This window comes from Oryctolagus cuniculus, chromosome 1 (genome assembly GCF_964237555.1).
Source record: "Oryctolagus cuniculus chromosome 1, mOryCun1.1, whole genome shotgun sequence".
Lineage (NCBI taxonomy): Eukaryota > Metazoa > Chordata > Mammalia > Lagomorpha > Leporidae > Oryctolagus > Oryctolagus cuniculus.
In genome coordinates, this window is record NC_091432.1 from 128,626,208 (window position 1) to 128,648,593 (window position 22,386).

The 22,386-nt window shown below is 40.8% G+C and overlaps 1 protein-coding gene across 1 annotated transcript in view; it reads left to right on the forward strand.

The window, feature by feature from the left end:
• LOC100345977 (beta-galactosidase-1-like protein 3) overlaps positions 1–16,047 on the forward strand; it is a 70,883-nt gene extending 54,836 nt beyond the window's left edge. The window contains exons 19-20 of the mRNA XM_008248356.3: positions 15,418–15,534; positions 15,676–16,047. Coding sequence (XP_008246578.2) covers positions 15,418–15,534; positions 15,676–15,741 — 183 coding nt within the window. The 3' untranslated portion in view covers positions 15,742–16,047. The remainder of the gene's footprint in view (positions 1–15,417; positions 15,535–15,675) is intronic.
• Positions 16,048–22,386: the final 6,339 nt, after the last annotated feature.

Here is a 22,386-nt window from a genome sequence, read left to right on the forward strand (position 1 = left end):
GCACATGCCACCTTGATGGGATTGAATTGGAATCCCCTAGTATGTTTCCAACTCTACCAATTGGGGCAAGTCAGCCCGAGCATGCCCCAAATTATACATCTCTTCCCTCTCTTATTCCCACTTTTATGTTTAACAGGGATCACATTTCAGTTAATTTTCAACACTTAAGAATAACTGTGTGATAATTACAGAATTAAACCAGTCATATTAAGTAGAACAGACAAAAAAAAATACTATGAGGGATAATGTATTAAGTTGTCCATTAGCAGTCAGGGCTATGCTGATCAAGTCACCATTTCTCATAGTGTCCATTTCACTTCAGGAGGTTTCCTTTTTGGTGTTCAGTCAGTTGTCACCGATCAGGGAGAACATATGGTATTTGTCCCTTTGGGACTGGCTTACTTCACTCAGCATGATGTGTTCCAGATTCCTCCATTTTGTTGCAAATGACTGGATTTCGTTGTTTCTTACTGCGGTATAGTACTCTAAAGAATACATATCCCATAATTTCTTTATCCAGTCTACCATTGATGGGCATTTAGGTTGGTTCCAGGTCTTGGCTATTGTGAATTGTGCTGCAATAAACATTAGGGTGCAGACCGCTTTTTTCTTTATCAATTTAAACTCCTTTGGGTAAATTCCAAGGAGTGGGATGGCTGGGTCGAACGGTAGGGTTATATTCAGGTTTCTGAGGAATCTCCAGACTGATTTCCATAGTGGCTTAACCAGTTTGCATTCCCACCAACAGTGGGTTAGTGTCCCTTTTTCCTCACATCCTCGCCAGCATCTGTTGTTGGTAGATTTCTGTATGTGAGCCATTCTAACCGGGGTGAGGTGAAACCTCATTGTGCTTTTGATTTGCATTTCCCTGATTGCTAGTGACCTTGAACATTTTTTCATGTGCCTGTTGGCCATTTGGATTTCCTCTTTTGAAAAATGTCTATTGAAGTCCTTGGCCCATCTCTTAAGTGGGTTGTTGGTTTTGTTTTTGTGGAGTTTCTTGATCTCTTTGTAGATTCTGGTTATTAACCCTTTATCTGTTGCATAGTTTGCAAATATTTTTTCCCATTCTGTCGGTTGTCTCTTCACTCTCCTGACTGTTTCTTTTGCAGTAAAGAAACTTCTCAATTTGATGCAATCCCAATAGTTGATTTTGGCTTTGACTGTCTGTGCCTCCCGGGTCTTTTCCAGAAATTCTTTGCCTGTGCCCATATCTTGAAGGGTTTCTCCAATGTTCTCTAATAACTTAATGGTGCCAGGACGTAGATTTAGGTCTTTAATCCACGTTGAGTGGATTTTTGTGTAAGGTGTAAGGTAGGGGTCTTGCTTCATGCTTCTGCACGTGGAAATCCAGTTTTCCCAGCACCATTTATTGAATAGACTGTCCTTGCTCCAGGAATTAGTTTTAGATCCTTGATCAAATATAAGTTGGCTGTAGATGTTTGGATTGATTTCTGGTGTTTCAATTCTGTTCCATTGGTCTATCCATCTGTTTCTGTACCAGTACCATGCTGTTTTGATTACAACTGCCCTGTAGTATGTCCTGAAGTCTGGTATTGTGATGCCTCCGGCTTTGTTTTTGTTGTACAAGATTGCTTTAGCTATTCGAGGTCTCTTGTGCCTCCATATGAATTTCAGCATCATTTTTTCTAGATCTGCGAAGAATGTCTTTGGTATCTTGATTGGGATTGCATTGAATCTATAAATTGCTTTTGGGAGAATGGACATTTTGATGATGTTGATTCTTCCAATCCATGAGCATGGAAGATTTTTCCATTTTTTGGTATCCTCTTCTATTTCTTTCTTTAAGGTTTTGTAATTTTCATCGTAGAGATCTTTAATGTCCTTGGTTAAGTTTATTCCAAGGTATTTGATTGTTTTTGTAGCTATTGTGAATGGGATTGATCTTAGCAGTTCTTTCTCAGTCATGGCATTGCTTGTGTATACAAAGGCTGTTGATTTTTGTGCATTGATTTTATATCCTGCCACTTTGCCAAACTCCTCTATGAGTTCCAATAGTCTCTTAGTAGAGTTCTTTGGATCCTCTAAGTACAGAATCATATCGTCTGCAAAGAGGGATAGTTTGACTTCTTCCTTCTTGATTTGTATTCCTTTGATTTCTTTTTCTTGTCTGATGGCTCTGGCTAAAACTTCCAGAACTATGTTAAATAGCAGTGGTGAGAGTGGGCATCCCTGCCTGGTGCCAGATTTCAGTGGAAATGCTTCCAACTTTTCCCCATTCAATAGGATGCTGGCTGTGGGTTTTTTATAAATTGCTTTGATTATATTGAGGAATGTTCCTTCTATACCCAATTTGCTTAGAGTTTTCATCATGAAAGGGTGTTGAATTTTATCAAATGCTTTCTCTGCATCAATTGAGATAATCATATGGTTTTTCTTCTGCAGTCTGTTAATGTGGTGAATCACATTGATTGATTTGTGAATGTTGAACCATCCCTGCATACCAGGGATGAATCCCACTTGGTCTGGGTGGATGATTTTCCTGATGTGTTGTTGTATTCTGTTGGCCAGAATTTTATTGAGGATTTTTGCATCTATGTTCATCAGGGATATTGGTCTGTAATTTTCTTTCAGTGCTGCATCTTTCTCTGGCTTAGGGATTAAGGTGATGCTGGCTTCATAGAAAGAATTTGGGAGGATTCCCTCTTTTTCGATTGTTCTGAATAGTTTGAGAAGAAATGGGATTAGTTCTTCTTTAAATGTCTGGTAGAATTCAGCAGTGAATCCATCTGGTCCTGGGCTTTTCTTTGTTGGGAGGGCCTTTATTACTGTTTCAATTTCTGTTTCAGTTATGGGTCTATTTAGGTTTTCGATGTCTTCATGGTTCAATTTTGGTAGATTGCATGTGTCCAGGAATCTATCCATTTCTGATAGGTTTTCCTGTTTGCTGGCATACAGGTCCTTGTAGTAATTTCTGATGATTCTTTTTATTTCTGTGGTGTCTGTTGTTACGTTTCCTTTTTCATCTCTGATTTTATTGATTTGGGTCTTTTCTCTTCTTTTTTTAGTTAGTTGGGCCAATGGGGTGTCAATTTTGTTTATTTTTTCAAAAAACCAGCTTCTCGCTTGGCTGATTTTTTGTAATGTTTTTTTGGATTCAATCCTGTTAATTTCTTCTCTGGTTTTAATTATTTCTCTTCTCCTACTAGATTTGGGTTTGGTTTGCTGCAGTTTTTCTAGGTCCTTGAGGTGCGCTGAAAGCTCATTTATTTGGTACCTTTCCAATTTCTTGATATAGGCACCTATTGCTATAAATTTGCCTCTCAATACTGCTTTTGCTGTATCCCATAAGTTTTGATATGTTGTGTTGTTGTCTTCATTTACTTCCAGAAAGTTTTTGATTTCTCTTTTGATTTCTTGAATGACCCAGTGTTCATTCAGGAGCATGTTGTTCAGTCTCCATGTGTTTGCATACTTTCTGGGGTTTCCTGAGTTGCTAATTTCCAGCTTCATCCCGCTGTGGTCTGAGAAGCTGCATGGTATGATTCTAATTCTTTTAAATTTGCTGAGACTTGCTTTATGGCCTAGTATGTGATCAATCCTAGAGAAGGTTCCATGTGCTGCTGAGAAGAATGTGAAGTCTGTAGATGTAGGGTTGAAAGTTCTGTAGATATCTGTTAGATCCATTTGGGCAATAGTGTCAATTAAATCTGCTGTTTCCTTGTTGATCTTCTGTCCGGATGATCTGTCTATTTCTGAGAGTGGAGTATTGAAGTCCCCCAGTACTATTGTATTGGAATCTAAATCTCCCTTTAAGTCCCTTAACATATCTTTTAAATAGACCGGTGCCCTGTAATTAGGTGCATATACATTTATAATAGTTACATCTTCCTGTTGAATTGAACCCTTAATCATTATATAGTGTCCCTCTTTGTCTCTCTTAACAGTTTTTGTATTAAAGTTTATTTTGTCTGATATTAATATGGCTACACCTGCTTTTTTTTGGTTTCTGTTGGCATGGAATATCTTTTTCCAACCTTTCACTTTCAGTCTGCATGCCTCTTTGTTAGAGAGATGTGTTTCTTGTAGGCAACAAATAGTTGGGTTGTGTTCTGTGAGCCAGTCAGCTAAACGGTGTCTTTTAACTGAAGAATTCAGACCATTAATGTTCAATGTGACAATTGATACGTAGTGACTTTGCCCTGCCATTTTCCCGGAAATATTTTCTAGTATATGCTTTGAGCTTCCCATGCTCTTTTACTGGTAGGTGTTCTTCCCTTCCCTTCTTTCATATTGATGGCCGTGTTTCTGTGTTTCTGAGTGTAGCACATCTTTAAGTATCTTTTGCAGGGCCGGACGTGTGGCCACAAAGTCTTTCAATTTCTGTTTGCTATGAAAGGTCTTTATTTCACCTTCATTCACAAATGAGAGCTTGGCAGGATATAATATTCTGGGCTGGCAATTTTTCTCTCTTAGCACCTGTGCTATGTCTCGCCATTCCCTCCTAGCTTGTAGGGTTTCTGATGAGAAGTCAGCTGTGAGTCTGATTGGAGATCCTCTGAGAGTAATCTGACGTTTCTCTCTTGCACATTTTAGGATCTTTTCTTTATGTTTCACTGTGGTAAGTTTAATTACCACGTGTCGTGGTGAGGATCTCTTTTGGTCATGTTTATTGGGGGTTCTATGAGCTTCCTGTACTAGGATATCTCTGTCCTTCTCCAAACCTGGAAAGTTCTCTGCTAGTATCTCACTAAAAAGGCCTTCCAATCCTTTCTCTCTCTCCATGCCTTCAGGAACTCCTAGAACTCGAATGTTGGTTTTTTTGATAGTATCCTGTAGATTCCCAACAATATTTTTCAGGTTTCTAATTTCCTCTTCTTTTCTTTGGTTTGACTGTATGTTTTCCTGTGCTCTATCTTCTAAGTCCGATATTCTCTCTTCTGCTTCACCCATTCTGTTTTTAAGGCTTTCTAATGTGTTTGTCATTTGATCTATTGAGCTCTTCATTTCATTTTGATTTCTCTTGACTATTACACTTTCCTGTTCTACTAGTTTCTGAGTTTCATTTTGACTCTTCCTTAAAATTTCATTTTCACGAGAAAGATTTTCAATCTTGTCCATTAAGGATTTCTGTAGTTCAAGGATTTGCTTTTGAAAACTTCTAAATGTTCTTATCATAAATTTTTTGAAATCCGTATCTTGCATTTCTTCTATCTCATCATCTTCATACTCTTGGCTTGGGGTGTTTTGCTTATTTGGAGGCATCATAGTGTCATCGTTGATCTTGCTCCCTCTATTTCTGTGTTTGTTACTCGGCATAGTTAATTCTTCTTGCGTCACTGTGCGCTTTTTTTTTTCTTTTTTTTTTTTTTTTATACTGTGTCCGTGTTAAGTGGACTGCCTGCTGTTGGAGGAGCCTTGGAGGCTTGAGATGGGTGGGGCCTGAGAGCTCTGCCTGGTTCTTCCAGGTTAAGGGTGTGCAAAGGTGACACCCTCAGGTTATGCGTGGTAAATCTCTCTCTTTTTATTTATTTATTTATTTTATTTATTCAGGGGGTAAGTAACACTGCAGGGCAGGGCTGTGCAGAATTGATGGTATTTAGCTTCCAGTCTTTGGCTCCTCTGGACTCCCACTGGGTTGCCTAGGCTACTGAATTGTAGTGACTCAGTTCCTTAGCTCTCCCCCATTGATATGTAAATCCAGAGCGCAGGCCTGCTCTTTGTCTCTTGGGAATTCTTCAAGTCTTGCAGGCTTGTAACCTTTGCAAGGTTAGGGGGAAGAGAAACCCCGAAGCTTTTTTTTTTCCTTCTTTCCGGTAGTGAGTTTGCTGCACTTTCCGGCCCCCCTCTAGATTCTGACCCCCGTTTCCCCACCAGTGTCTCGGGTTATTGAGCTCACCTCCCCTTCCAGCGCCGATGTGTGGACTCGGAGCCCTGAGCGTCTCAAGTCTCCCCGCTGTTTTCTGTGTGGCGTGCACTCTCCTTGGAGCACTGTCGCGCAGACCGTCTTCTCTCTTTAATGTTTGCTGTTTGCACTGTATACATTTTCACCTCCTTACTTAAATTTATACAAAACTATTTAAATTTGTTATGTAGCTATTGTGAAAGAGACCTGTATTATAAGTTCTTTCCTGGCACTGTCTGTGTATATGAAGGCTTTATATTCTGCAGTTTTACTAAACTATGTTATTTATTCATCAGTCTTTTAGTGGAGTCATTTGGTTCTCCTATGTACAGGATCTTGTCATCTGCACACAAAGATAATTTGACTTCTTCCTTTCCCTTCTGTATCCCGTGAATTTCTTTTGTTTTCTTTGCCTAGTGGTTCTGGCTCATAGTTTAGGACTGTATTGAAACCAGTGGTGAAAGTGGGCATCCTTGTCTGGTTCTGAATCTTAGTGTACATGCTTCCTACTTTTCCACATTACATATGATGCTGGCTGTGGGTTTGTCATAAATTACCTTGATTGTGTTGAGGAATGGTCTTTCTATATTTAATTTGCTTAAAGCTTTTATCATGAAAAGTCATTATATTTTATCAAGTGCTTTCTTTGCATCTATTGAGATAATCATATGGTTTTTATTCTTCAATTTGTTAATGTGATGAATCACATTTATTAATTTGCATATACCGAACCATCTTTGTATACCTGAGATAAGTCCCACTTGATCTGAGTATATGATCTTTCTGATGTGTTGTTGAATTCTTTAGCTAGTACTTTGTTGAGAATTAATGCATCAGTGTTCATCAGGGATGTTGGTCTTTAGCTCTCTTTTCTTGTAACTTTTTATGGTTTTGAAATCAAGGTGATGCTGGCTTCATAGAAGGAGTTTGGGAATTTCCCTCCCTTTCAAATTGTTTTGATTTGCTTAATAAGAATTGGAATTAGTTCTTCTTTAAACGTCTGGCAGATTTCAGCAGTGAAGCTATCTAGTCCCAGGCTTTTTTTTTTTTTTTTTTTTTTGTGAACGTCTTTATTACTGATTCAATCTCCACCTTAGTTATTGGTCTGTTTAGGTTTATTTTTTTGAGGGAAAAGCAAGATTTATTTAAATGAGAAACCTCTAGCCAGAGTGGCCTGGAGGAAGGCTCCAAGAGAGGCTGAAAAATTACCACAAAACACACCGAACACCGGAGTGAGGAAAAATGCTTGTCGTCAGGTGGGGGAAACCCCACAGGCTTCCTCCCGCTGAAGGAGAGAGCAGCAGCCTGCACTAGAACAGGTCTTATACAGCTTTGCGGAGGTGAGGAAGCGGCAGCCGCAAATCCCATTAGAGGGTAGGGGTGGAGCTGACGCTTGTGGTAGAGCCATCTGGTAGCCTGACTTCTAGTAAGCCAGCCTGGGCTCAGGATGAAGCTTATAGCACAAAACGGTGACAGGGCCAGAGCCCAAGATGGCACCACAGAGAAGAACATAACCATTATACTAACAGAGGCAAAACCCAAAGAGGTTTTAGGGCTTTTAAGTGCAATTTTGGGGAAAAACTGTCAATCAGTAAAAGGCAGGGACAAACCCATCAAAGCAGCTGATTTGTAATCTTATTTGCCCTGTCTGGCTTGCTTGTGATAAAACAAAAGAGCCATCAGAAAGGTAAAATATGTACCTTGTTTTACAGTAAACTGGGAGCTCAGAAGGGTGGAATCACCACTCCCCTGCTATTCTCATGATAAGATTGTAAGCTCCCAAGGACTGGGGCAGGCACTGCTGAGCTTGCTGAAGATAACTTTTGTGGAACACAAGCTTTTGCACCCTCAGTTTCCTCCAGAACCAACCTGACTGCCTATTAACCCTAACCTGTCTGACTCCTCACATCCCCTCCTCCAGAGGAATGGACCCTAACATCTGTTAGGGGGTATGGGGCAATGGCTGCTCTGACTTCTTCAAGCTGAGTAGGGCTGCAGTAGGGGCAGTCAAGTCAGGGCTCCAGCAGAAGGTGGCCTGTAGGGTGGGGACACAGTGCCAGCTTGCAGAAACTGCTTCCATCCGAGGTTTCGCGTGCATGGCCATCTAGAATTTCACTGTTTCAAGTCCAGAGAAAATGAATCTAACAAGCAGATTAAAATACACAGCATCTAAAAAAAAGACAGAATCATTATTAGAGGACCTATGAAAACTGCTGTCCAAAGCACAGGGAAGTTTTCCAATTGAGAGGCAAATAGAAATGGACACTAGGAGCTTGGTAATAATCAGATGGGCATTAAGGCCTGGCCAGGTCTGAGGCCCAGACCTATCTATCTTCACATGGGGTACTGGATGAGATATCATAAGGGAGGTGAGAACATCCTTAGGGAAGGCACTCTGTTGACTTCCATTACCTAGCTGACCTGGGAGGAGAGCTGGCCTGAATAGAAGGTAGGTGACATCTCTAACAGGAAGTTACAGTTCTGCCTACAATGTCATTGACTTTAGACCACCCCTTGACGGCGCTGTTTACTTTGGAAGCTGGGCAGCATGAAGGGCTTTAGAGTTTAGAGCCAACAAGAGCTGCATCTTTGATCTGGAGTCCTTCGACTCCAGGGCAGTTCCATTTCCAGTGACCCAGCTCTTGGGGGGCAGAGCTGACAGGGCTCTTCATAAGATGACTTCTGTGTGCATTCAAAGCCCTGGCTTTCCACATCCAAAATCAATGCCATTTTGGGTGGACTGGCCTTGTTGGGCCTCCTTGATGGCAGATTAGTGTGTAAAGCTGGTATGAGTTAACCTGCCACCTATCCTTACAGTGCTCCTGCTGCCTAGCTCACTCCTCTGTTTAGGTTTTCTGACTCAATTTTGGTAGGATGTATGTGTCCAGAAATATATCCATTTCTGCTAGATTTTGCAATTTCTTGGTTGCTCCTCTTCCAGTCCAGCTCTCTGCTATGGCCCGGGAGTGCAGTGGATGATGGCCCAAGTCCTTGGGCCCTGCACCTCCATGGGAGACCAGGAGAAGCACCTGGCTCCTAGCTTCGGATCAGCGCGCTGTACCAGCCACGGTGGCCATTGGGGGATGAACCAACGGAAAAGGAAGATCTTTCTCTCTGTCTTTCTCTCACATTGTCCACTCTGCCTGTCAAAAATAAAAATAAAAATAGAAAAAAGAAAATATTCCATGTGCTGATGAGAAGAATGTGTATTCTGCACCTGTTTGATGAAATGTTCTGTTAATGTCTGTTAGGTCCATTTGCTTAATAGTATGCTTCAAGTCCAATGTATCTTTATTGATTTTCTGTCTGGATGATTTGTCTATTGAGAAGATTAGAAGTGTTGAATTCACCCACTGTTACTGTATTAGAGACTATTTCTTCTTCTTCTTCTTATTTATTTATTTATTTGAGAGGTAGAGTTATAGAGAGTTAGAGGGAGAGACAGAGAGAGGTCTTCCTTCCACTGGTTCACTCCCTAAATGGCTGCAAAGGCCGGAGCTGCGCCAATCTGAAGCTAGGAGCCAGGAGCTTCCTCCAGGTCTCCCACACGGGTGCAGGGTCCCAACCACTTTGGCCATCTTCCACTGCTTTCCAGGCCATAACAGAGAGCTGGATTGGAAGAGGAGCAGCTGGGACTAGAACCGGCACCCAAATGGGATGCTAGCTCTGCAGGCAAAGGATTAACCCATTGTGCCACAGCACTGGCCAGAAACTGTTTTTACTTTTAGGTCTACTAGTATTTGCTGTATATATTTGGGTGTTATTTTTTTGGGTGCATATATATTAATGATTGCTAGGTCTTCTTGCTGAATCAAACCATTTATCAAACTACATCTTTATATCATTCTACAGGTTTTGATTTAAAGTCTGTTTTATCTGATACCAAGATAGCGATGCCTGCTCACATTTGATTTCCATTTCTTATTCTAGCCCTTCACTTTTTTTTTTTTTTTTTTTTTTTTTTTTTTTTTTTTTTTTTTTTTTACAGGCAGAGTGGACAGTGAGAGAGAGAGACAGAGAGAGAAAGGTCTTCCTTTGCCGTTGGTTCACCCTCCAATGGCCGCCGCTGCAGCCGGCGCACCGCGCTGATCCCATGGCAGGAGCCAGGAGCCAGGTGCTTTTCCTGGTCTCCCATGGGGTGCAGGGCCCAAGCACCTGGGCCATCCTCCACTGCACTCCCTGGCCATAGCAGAGAGCTGGCCTGGAAGAGGGGCAACCGGGACAGAATCCGGTGCCCCAACCGGGACTAGAACCCGGTGTGCCGGCGCCGCAAGGTGGAGGATTAGCCTATTGAGCCACGGCGCCGGCCTCCCTTCACTTTTTTTTGACAGGCAGAGTGGACAGTGAGAGAGAGAGACAGAGAGAAAGGTCTTCCTTTTTTTTCCGTTGGTTCACCCCTCAATGGCCGCTATGGCCAGCACGCTGTGGCTGGCGCACTGCGCTGATCCGAAGCCAGGAGCCAGGTGCTTCTCCTGGTCTCCCATGTGGGTGCAGGGCCCAAGGACCTGGGCCATCCTCCACTGCACTCCCGGGCCACAGCAGAGAGCTGGCCTGGAAGAGGGGCAACCGGGACAGAATCTGGCGCCCTGACCGGGACTGGAACCCCGTGTGCTGGCACCGCAGGCAGAGGATTAGCCTATTGAGCTGCGGCGCTGGCCCCCAGCCCTTCACTTTCAATCTGTGTTTATCTTTGTTTGTGAAGTGAGTTTCTTGTAGGTGGCATATAGTGGGATCTTGATTTTTTTTTTTTGTTAATCCAGTCAACCAACCTAAGTCTTTTGGGTAGAAACTTTAATGCATTTGCCTTCAAGGTTGTGATTGATAGATAGGAACTAAGACCTATCATTTTGCTACCTGGATACTGATTATACCTGCTCTGTAGTGAATTTGGTGGTGTCATGTTTCTTCATGATATTTTCTTCTAAGGTGATGCCATACAGAATTTCTTTTGAGGCTTGTCTGCTGGTGGTTAATTTTCTCAGTTGTTGCTTATCTGGAAGATATCTTATTTCTCCCATTCTTTTAAAGGATGTTTGCAGGATATAGCATCATGTTTGGAAGTTTTCATTTTCCTTTTAAGGTCTTGAAATTATAATTACACTTTCTTCTTCCATATAGGATTTCCATTGAGAAATATAATGCTATCTAATTAATTTCCTTTATGTGTAGTTTATGCTTTTCTCTTGCTGTCTTTAGAATTCTCTCCTTGTCCTTAACTTTTTTTTTTTTTAATTCAGGCAGAGTGGACAGTGAGAGAGAGAGAGACAGAGAGAAAGGTCTTCCTTTTGCCGTTGGTTCACCCTCCAATGGCCGCCACGGCCAGTGTACTGCGGCCGGCGCACCGCGCTGATCCAAAGGCAGAAGCCAGGTATTTATCCTGGTCTCCCATGGGGTGCAGGGCCCAAGTACTTGGGCCATCCTCCACTGCACTCCCTGGCCACAGCAGAGAGCTGGCCTGGAAGAGGGGCAATCGGGACAGAATCCGGCACCCCGACTGGGACTAGAACCCAGTGTGCTGGCGCTGCAAGGTGGAGGATTAGCCTAGTGAGCCGCAGCGCTGGCTGTCCTTAACTTTTGACAATATGACTACAGTTTAAAAGAAGATCTTTTTTTGGTTGAGTCTGCTTGGGGTCCTTTGAGCTCCTAATATCTGGATATCTGTGTTTATTTGAAGACATGGGAAACTTTCTTTTCTTATTTTTTTATTTAGGATAAACAAATTTCATGCAATTTCTATATACAGATTTAGGAACATAATAATACTTCCCACCCAACCTCCCTCCCTCCCACATTCCTACACTTACATCCTTTCTTTTCCCTCACTTAATTTTTACAATAATCTACTTCCAGTTAACTATATACTCTTAGGATTAGTCCTAAGTAAAATAAAATAAGTAAAGATTTAAAGAAATGATAAGAAATATAAAAGAAAAACAGTTCTCAACAGTAGGGACAAAGGCTGCAAACAATCATTGAATCTAAAAATGTGAATTTCACTCCTATACATTACATTTTTGGTACTTTATTAGTTACTACAGATGAAGGAAACATTATATTTGTCTTTTTGGAACTGGTTTATTTCACCAAGTATAATCATTTAAAGTTTTATTCATTTTGTTGCAAAAGACAGGATTTCGTTCTTCTTTATGGTTGAGTACTATTCCATTATATCTCTCACAATTTCTTTATCCACTCATCAATTGATGGAGATCTGGTTTGATTCCATTTGTTGGTTATTGTGATTTCAGCTGCAATAAACACTGGGGTACAGATAACTCTTTCATATGTTGATTTCATTTCCTTTGGGTAAATTCTCAAGAGTAGGATTGCTGGGTCATGTGGTATAACTGTTTTAACTTTCTAAGCTATCTCCATTCTATCTTCCGCAATGGCTGTACTAGTTTACATTCCCATCAACAGTGGATTTGGCTACCATTTTCCCCACATCCAGTGTTTTCCTCTGGTAATTTGGTGGTATCAGGTCCATTTTGAGTTGATTTTTGTGGGGTATAAGGTGTGCTTCTGCATGCAGAGACCCAGTTTTCTCAGCCCCAGTTGTTGAAGAGACTGTCCCTTCTCCAGGGATTGATTTTAGCTCTTCTGTCAAAGATTCATTGGCTGTAGAAGTGTGGATTGATTTTTGGAGTTTCTAATCTATTCCAGTTCTTCATGCCTATTTTTGTGCCAGTACCAGGTTATTTTGGTTATAGCATCCCTGTAGATTGTCTTGAAATCTGATATTGCAATACCTCCAGCTTTGTTTTTGTTATTTAAGATTGTTTAGCTATTTGAGATGTCTTGTGTTCCCATATGAATTTTAGCACTTTTTTTCTGGTATTTTGATTGGGATCACTTTGAACCTATAAATTCCTTTCTTTAGTATGGATGTTTTGATGATATTAATTCTTCCAATCCCAGAATGTGGAAACTGTTTCCATATTTGTCTTCTTCTATTTTTTTCTTTAATGTTTCTAATTTCCATCATAGAGATCTTTCATCTCCTTGGTTATATTTTATTTTAAGTATTGAGCTTTTCTTCCAGGATTATATTGAATAGCAATGGTAAAAGTGGGTGTCCTTATGTGGTTCCTCATCTCAGTGTAAATGCTTCCAACTTTTCCCCATTCATAATATCATACATCAGTTTGATTGTGTAGAAGAATGTTTCTTCTTTTTTTTTTTAACTTTTATTTAATGAATATAAATTTCCAAAGTACGATTTATGGAGAAGAATGTTTCTTCTATACTTAATTTGCTTAAGGTTTTATCTTGAGAGAGTGTTGTATTTTATCAAATGATTTCTTTGCATTTATTGAAATAATCATTGTGTCTATTCTTCAGTTTGTTAATGTGACATATCACATTTATGTATTTGTGTATGTTGAACCAACCCTGCATACCAAAAATAAATCCCACTTGGTCCATGTGAATGATCTTCAAGATGTATTGTTGGGTGATATTAGTTAGTATTTTGTGAGGATTTTTGCATCTATGTCCATCAAGGATATTGGTCTGTAGTTTTCTTTCTTGGTTGCATCTTTTTATGATTCTGGAATTAAGGTGATGTTGTCTTCATACAAACAATTTGGGATGATTCCTTCCCTTTCAATGTTTTGAATAGCTTGAGAAGAATTGGAAGAAGTGCTTCATTAAAAGTCTGGCAGAATTCAGCAATAAAGCCATTCAGTCCTGGACTTTTCTTTATTGAAAGGGTCTTAATTATTGATTTAATTTCCTTTTTGGTTATTGGTCTGATTAGGTTTGTTTGTGTCTTCATGACTCAATTTAGGTAGATTGTATGTGTCCAGGAATCTATTAATTTCTTCTAGGTTTTCCAATTTTGGCATATGGCTCTTTGTAGCAATTTTTGATGATTCTTTTTTCTGTTATATGTTGTTTCATTTCCTTTTGTTAGTTGGGCCAATGACCCATCAATATTATTTTTCCAAAAAGCCACCTCTTCATTTCAGTGATTTTTATATTGTTCTTTTGGCTTTTATTTTATTTATTTATTTTATAATTTTAATTATTTCTTTCTATTAATTTTGAGTTTGTTTCATTGTTGTTTTTCTAGGCCCTTGAGATGCACTAATAGCTCAGATATTTGGTACCTTTCCAACTTATTTTTTATAAAGCTTTTTAAAAATTTCTATTTTTGTACAAATTTTATGTATTTCAAATATACAGATTTATTAACATAGTGTCACTTTGCCCCCAACCTCCCTCCCATCCATGCTCCAACCCTTCCTCTTCCTCTCTTTTACATTCCCACTCTTAATTTTACAAAGATTTATTTTCAGTTCACTTAATGGTCAAATAACTAACCCTACACTAAGTAAAGGGTTCAACAAATAGTAGGAAGAAAAAAAAATCACTGTTCCTCAATGGAAGAGATAAGGGCTGTAAACAATCATTGATTCTCAAGATGTCTACTTCATTCTAATACATTATATTTCATGCACTCTACTAGTTACCTCACGTCCAGGAAAACATATGATATCTGCCTTTTTGTGACTGGCTTATTTCACTAAGTATAATGGTTTCCAGGTATGTTCATTTTGTTGCAAAAGAAAGGATTTCATTTTTTAGAGCTGAGTAGTACTCCATAGTGTGTGTGTATATGTGTGTGTGTGTGTGTATACCAAAAGTCAACAGTTGATGGGCATCTGGGTTGATTCCATATCTTAGCTATTGTGAATTGAGCTGCAATGGACATGGGGTTCAGATTGATCTTTTGTATGCTGATTTTTTTTGGTTTGGGTAAATTTCCAGGAATAGTATGGTTGGATCATATGATACATCTATATTCTGATTTCTGAGGTATCTCCACACAGCCTTCCACAGTGGCTGAACCAGTTTACATTTGCACCACAGTGGATTAGGGTACCTTTTCCCCCACATCCTTGCCAGCATTTTCAGTTTATGGATTTCTGTATGAGAGCCATCCTAACTGGGGTGAGGGGAAACCTCATTGTGGTTTTGATTTGTATTTCCTTTATGGCTAATGTTACTGAGTATTTTTTCAAGTGTCTGTTGGCCATTTTGAATTTCATTTCTTGAAAAATGCTTGTTCAAGCCCTTTGCCCATTTCTTAACTGGATTGTTCTGTTGTTTTTGAATTTCTTGAGTGCTTTATAGAATCTTGTTATTAACCCTTTATCAGTTATGTGATTTACAAATATTCACTTGCATTCTGTCAGTTGCCTCTTAACTTTGCCAAGTGTTTCTTTTGTGGTACAGAAGCTTTTTTTTTTTAATTACAGGTCAATAAAGATTGTATAGATTTTGTCAGTAGTAGTGTTCATCTCTGAGACTTACCACTTATAGGTCAGAAATAATAGTACCATTACCCATAAAGTGTTGGTTCCATTTATGTTTTTCCTCTTTTTTCCTGGATGGCAGGCTGGGGGTTCTAGAATATAACCTCTTCTAAACTCAATTCTGGTTTTCATTGTTGCAAACATCTAAATCTTGCTTCACTCGCCCCAAATGCCTTATGTTTTACCTGCCTGTATGAACCTGTTCCTATGTCTCATCCCCATTATTTTTAGGACTGGAATAAGGGATTTGTGTTCATCAATGGACATAACCTTGGGAGGTATTGGAATATTGGACCTCAGAAAACACTTTATCTTCCTGGTGTTTGGCTTCATCCAGGAGATAATGAGGTGAGTCAGCTGAACCTGTTTCTTGTGGTCCATACATTTTCAGATTGACCTCCATTGCCAAAATAGGGATCTCAGTGTATTTCTCATCATGTAATAAATAGACTTAGCCTTTCTTACCGTCAATCTTTCTTTTCTACCCAGATTATACTGTTTGAGAAGATGGAGAGTGGTTCATCAATACAATTTAAAGACAAGCCTCAGCTGTGAGACTGTGTTTCAACACATTTCTTGCATAGTTAGAATTTATCTATCAGCAGTAGTTTTTTAGGAAGAAGACTGATGTTAGGAATATCCAGTTAGCACTGTGTATAAAAGTAACAATATTAAAGTGTCCTATAAATCAATGAGGTTTTGAATGTATTTTATAATGTGCCCATGTGCTGCCTATTTTTAGACTTAAAAGGCTTCAATTCTCCAATGACTGGGTTTCCTAGTTAACATTTATTACTTTTCATGTACTTATTCTCTAATAAAATGTGCTTTCATGTTAGCTATGAATAAGATAAGATAAAATTTTTTTCTGCTTCTTCATCCACAACTGGGCAAATGGTAAGGGTCTCTAGACCATTGGAGAGTTAGGATACTACTCTCCTCACACAAAAGAGAGTATTGAATTTCAATAGCGTGACTGGCAAATGCCTGGTGTGTGTGTGTGTATGTGTGTGTGTGTGTGTGTGTGTGTTGTGTAAGAGCAGAGAGGGAAAGTGAAACGGACAATGAACAGTGTCCCTAGGGATTTCTTTGCATTATCTTCAAAGTTACCTGATGTAAAAGTCACCAGAGAAGGAAATGAAAATCGGTTCTTTGTTTCAGACACATACACAGCTAAGGCCAGCATGCAACCCCCTGTGTCATTTGACTCCTTGGCTATCAGGGTATAGTCAAGGCTGCTCCTGAGAGTTGGCAGATATTTGTGATATTAATCACACTTTTATCAATGACAAACCATTCTCAATTTAGCACCATCAGAAGCTAGAAATATTTTTGGGTTTATGTCTCTCAGAAGAATAATGAGGCAAGAGATAACCAGTCTTGGGGAAACAGTAAGAAACATGTAGAAAATATCAGAAAAACCTGTTGTTTAGTTGCAGAAACTTAAGTTCGTTGTTTTACTGGCTTAAAAATGACAGTTCAGGATCCAACATAGTGGCACAGTGGATTCAAACTCCACCTGCAGCACCAGCATCCTATATGAGTTCTGGATCAAGTCCTGGCTGCTCCACTTCAATCCAGCTCCCTACTAATGGTCATGGGAAAGCAGCAGAAGGCCTGAGGGCTTGGACCACTGCCACTTCATGGAAGACCTGGATCCAGTTATAGGTTTGTGGCCCAGCCCTGGCCATTGCAGCCATTTATGGGATAAACTAGTGGGTAGAAGATCTCTCTGAATGCCTCCTTTTCTCTCTGAAAATATTTATACAAATATTTATTTGTATTTCAAATAAATAAATAAATCTGTCTTTCAAAAAATGCCAGTTTATAAAGCAGCTAGCTCGAAGACAACCTTCCTGTTTGCATTAAATGTTAACCAGCCCAGACCAGAAAATTCAAACACAAATGGCTAAACCCAGGGAGGAGACAACTGGATCTAATCTTGGAAAACACACATTGACAAGGATATTACACGAAGAATACAAAAATGCTTTACCAATAGCCAGATGTGGAACCCTGTCAGGAATCTCCTCAGGAACACCTGTGGGAGTGGCATGACAGCCACTGCAGCCATGAACCCTGTCCAAAGTTCCCAGTTCCCAGCAAGATCTCTCGAGGATGTCTGTTCTACAACCATGACATCTAGCAAAAGTCTCTCTGGTAATGACTCTTTTCCATCACGAAAATCTGCATATTGTTTCTCAGTTTGAAAAATCATTAGTGCTCTCTGAGGAGATTCTGATCTGAGTCTTTTTAGACTCTGTGTTGAGTTCCTTCCAGAGACGCACTTTTGCTCACCTGTGGAGTGTACTTTGCTTGCTGCAATAAATCTTTCTGCCTATACTTGCTGCCTCTGTGAGCCTCATTAAATTTATTGTCTGAGATCCAAGGAACCTGTCTTCCACACCTACAACATCAGGTCATATGTACTACTGCTTCCTCATTGTCTTTTTTTTTTTTTTTAGACAGTGAGAGAGAGAGAAAGGTCTTCCTTCCATTGGTTCACCCCCCAAATGGCCACTATGGCTGGCGTGCTGCGCCGATCCGAAGCCAGGAGCCAGATGTTTCCTCCTGGTCTCCCATGCATGTGCAGGGCCCAAGGACTTGGGCCATCCTCCACTGCCTTCCTGGGCCACAGCAGAGGGCTGGAGTGGAAGAGGAGCAACCTGGACAGAATCTGGCGCCCTGACCGGGACTAGAACCCAGGGTGCCGGCGCTGCAGGTGGAGGATTAGCCTAGTGAGCTGGGGCACAGGCCTCCTCATTGTCTTTTAAAGTAATTTACACATAATAGCCAATGGTAAAATGACAATTGGGGCTTAAATTTACCTGTAGGAGAAGCATCTCAGATATCAGCACACTGCTGATCATTTGATGAAACTATCCCTCTGTTTCCTATAGACTTTTTCAGTTTATTTCCTGTTCTACTCTCATATATATATATATATATATATATAGACAGGCAGAGTTAGACAGTGAGAGAGAGAGAGACTGAGAGAAAGGTCTTCCTTTTTCCGTTGGTTCACCGGGGCACCAGGTCCAATGGAACTCCTCAGGGCCAGCCTGGGGAACTTGGGGCCAAGCGGGATGATGAATGTCAGCAGCAAAGGAATCACACCAGAGCCAGGAGATCAGTCAACGCCCAGGGCGCAGCCGGGTTCTCAACTTTATAGACACAGAAAGGGGGCTGTCCAGGGCACAAGGGAACTGAGCCAACCAGTGGAAAAGTAAGGCAGGACGCGAGCCGGGCACGCCCTCAAGGGCGTATCACAGCCGAGAGGACACATACTGTTCACGAATATGGAAGTCTCTTGTCAGGCTAGGTACCTCCCCCGGGGGCCATATTGGATTGTTGGAAACGCTGAGTCACTGGGATGTGGAAGTGCGACAAAACTCGAGTAAAGGCTTAGCAGCCTTGTCAAGCGAAGGCTTAGCAACTTTGTTTCCTTTTCGGTCGGAGCCCCCCACATCAAGTGGCCACTACGGCCAGTGCATTGCAGCTGGCGCTCTGCGCCAATCCGAAGCCAGGTGCCAGGTGCTCCTCCTGGTCTCCCATGCGGGTGCAGGGCCCAAGGACCTGGGCCATCTTCCACTGCCTTCCCGGGCCACAGCAGAGAGCTGGAGTGGAAGAGGAGCAACCAGGACAGAATCCGGCTCCCCAACTGGGACTAGAACCCGGTGTGCCGGCGCCGCAGGCGGAGGACTAGCCTATTGAGTCATGGCGCTGGCCTACTCTCATATTTTCTTAAAGGAAATTTCTTTTCTTTCCATTTAGTCAATCCAAATTTATTGCAATGAGAGCTATTTGCTGGAATTTATATTATATATAACTTACATCCAATGACTTGACACAATCTATGTAATTTTTGTGTGGTATAAAATGCAGCCATATTGACCCAACAACAACCTGGAATCTTTTAAATTCTTTCCAGAGAGTCTGATTTCCATACTTTCAATACTGCTACACAGGTTGGAGGGATGCTTAGAAGAAAAGGATAGGGGATTTAAATATCTTTTAATAGTATCTTTTTCCTCCTGTCTTTTGGAAATGTTATACCCTTTGAGAGGCTTCACTGTGTCTAGATATACCTCAAAATTGGGTGCTTTGTTTAGTGTTGTGAAGCCAACAATGAAACCAAAGCTGATCATGAACAACATATCATTGATAAATGGCCAAAGAATGGAGAAGCAGTATCCTAGCTCATAAACCAGCTTCTCCAGCTGAGGGCCAAGGAGTCATAAACAGAACACAGCAAGAATGAGAAGAAATTTGTTAATATGTGGAAGGAGTGTTCGCAGTTTTTCTGGGTGTAGGGAAGCTTCTTGGGCAATCAGGTAGCCTATGCCTTCTTGTCCTTTTGTGATCTCATCCAGTGAATGCCAACTGTCATGGTGCTGCTGGGAGTGTCACTTGACATGGAAATTAGATGATAATAAAATTTGAGAACTTCTAAAGGTGATTCAAATAATTATAATGCATCAGGCTGGTCCTGGCCTTTAGCCTGATGAATACTTGTTGATTGCAAGGCATCCTCTTCTGAAAGAGAAACAAGATTGGTGTGAAAACTTAACTATGCTGTGTGTCCATTGCCCTAGGTAACAGATATATTAAACCAGACTGAGGGTTGGAATTAAGGGCTAGGCAGAAGAAAGTCTCATCCATCCTAATCTTCAGCTTTTCTAGGAGCCAGTAATCAGAGTCTGGCTGTATCTGATGTAGGCAGGGAAGTAACAAGGGGGCGTTGAGGACTGCACCACCCAAATTCCACCCCTTCCTTGCAAATCCATTATGGCTGAAGACTCAGCACACTACTCCTCATCAGGCATATGAGCTTCATACACAACTTGCAGCACGCACCATGAGAATGCTAGATTCTAATACGTGGTCTGCAGGTACACATGCACCAGAAGCCATGGCACTCCTAGAGATCATTCGGTGCACTTCAGTCCTGTGCCAAACTCTGTTTCCTTTGAATATTTAATTAGGCACTGATCTGGGCAGCCCCACTGTCCTATCAAAGGAAGACTATAAATCTTGTAAATTGCAGCACTCATTTTCTCCTGAGATTGCTCACACTCATCTCTGAGTGTATGTCTTCCTTTTGTTTTGGCTTCCCTACTTCCTTTTATCTAGTTCTCCTCCTTGAGTTCTTTCACCTGTGGAGGCAAAGTGCCTATGGTAAGTCTAGCAAGGGGTCTCTCTCTCTCCACCTGCAATCCCCCGCCCCCCGGCATGTTCTGTTCACTCACACTCTTCATAGACTTGCCACTCAGTTCTGGCATCTTGCTGGTTTGTGACATTTTGCCTTTGCCTGGTTCCATCTCATGTTGGAAATGAAGTGTGTGATGATCATCACTTGTTTATCTACTTACATTCTCTCCTGGGTATTTATAACATTTTTATGATTACCAAAAAATGACTTTTTGGACCCCAATCCTGGTGGTGGTTCCATTGAAATCCCTTTGGGGGAATTTGAAAGGCATAAACTCAAAGTCAGGGCTTGAGCAGTTGGGTGACTGGTGGTACTAATAACAGAATATAAAGAATGGTTGAGAAAAACAGGTGTAGAGGGGAATGTTGAGTTCCCAAGGAGCAAGTCAATGTTATTTTACAAAAAATTTAGAAGTTATTTATCAAAGATTTACATAAGTCATATGAACTGAAAGGCATTTGGGCTAATTTCTTTTTTTTTTTAAGATTTATTTTATTTATTTGAAAGACAGAGTTACAGTGTGAGGTAGAGACAGAGAGAGAGGTCTTCCATCCACTGGTTCACTCCCCAGATGGCCGCAATGGCCAGAGCTGTGCCGATCTGAAGCCAGGAGCCAGGAGCTTCCACCGGTTCTCCCACGTGGGTGCAGTTGGGCTAATTTCATAGGTTTAATTTATGTGAGTACTCGCTTATCAGTCAATTAAACAGAGCTCCTGAGGGATTTCTTTTACTATGGGACAAAATATTCAATATGCATTAACATATAAGACATACCTAGTATATATTATGAAGCAAAAAACAAAATAGTTTCTGTTACAGGCTGTTGCATATTTCTCATGATTCCTGTTCTGCACATCAACTGTACCAATAGGTTTACACTGGGTAATTCACAGGGAATTACAATGATTTCAGAAGATCACTGGGAGCCTCTGGGAGACTCCATTCTTTAAAATTCAAAAATGCATAGCCTTCTCATTCCACCACAAATGCATATGGAGGAAATGCAGTGTTCCAGTCTTTCCATGGGTTTGTTGGAGAAGAACTGCCCCTCACAACTAGTTGTAACTGTTTCTATAGAATCCCCAAACCTGGGTCTGTTCAGCAGATGCACAGAAAACCTAACACTGATATTTGGGGGTGGGGAGGAGTGGATAGATGTAGGTATTTATTGCAAAGTCTAGAGCAAGGAACTGGGTAGTTATTGCTTATTTCAGAGGTTTCCAAAGAAGTTAGGGGTGTAGGTGCTTACACATTGAAATTGGGGCTAAGAGCCACAGGTTAAGCTCATTTCTAATTTCCTGGCTGGTCAGTAGTGCTCATGGCCTTTCTTTGAATGTTTAGTGATGCCTTGCTCCTTGGTGAATGTTTATTATGACCGATCGGGCTTCAGATATTCTGTGTGTTACATGTAAGTGGCAGTAACTTTATGCTCCAAACCTGGAATTTACCTGCCTGGATCTGGAATTCCATTGAACAAACCCCTCACGACAATATTGACCATAATGGTTTTATCTATTAGAGAAGTAATTGATTTCTTGAGTCTGGTGAAACGTTGGGCAAGCTGTATCACTCCCTCAATTCAATTCGGTGAATTCCTTTTGATAAAGAATAGGCAGCTGAGAGGCTGCGTACTGCCTTTACATTATGGGTGTTCTCTCTTAATCTCTTCTATTTCTTTTATTCCTCAATTCTGAAGAAATAGGGACATTGACTGCTATTTATGGGGGCAAAATGTAGTTTTTCAGGAATACGCGAAAGGATGTTGTCAAGAAAGTTTTTAGTCCCAAGCTTAGCTGTGAAGATCCTCTGCTTCGTGATTGAGTTTGGCAGAGCCAATTTCCACACAGCTATTATCTTGTAGATGAATAATTCTTCCACAGCAGCAATAAAGAAAGATACTAGCATCCCTTTACCTATAAAGAAAACCACAAGAATTAGTGATTTTTTTTTTGCCAGAAAATTGTACGTCCCAAACCAAGGGTAGAGAC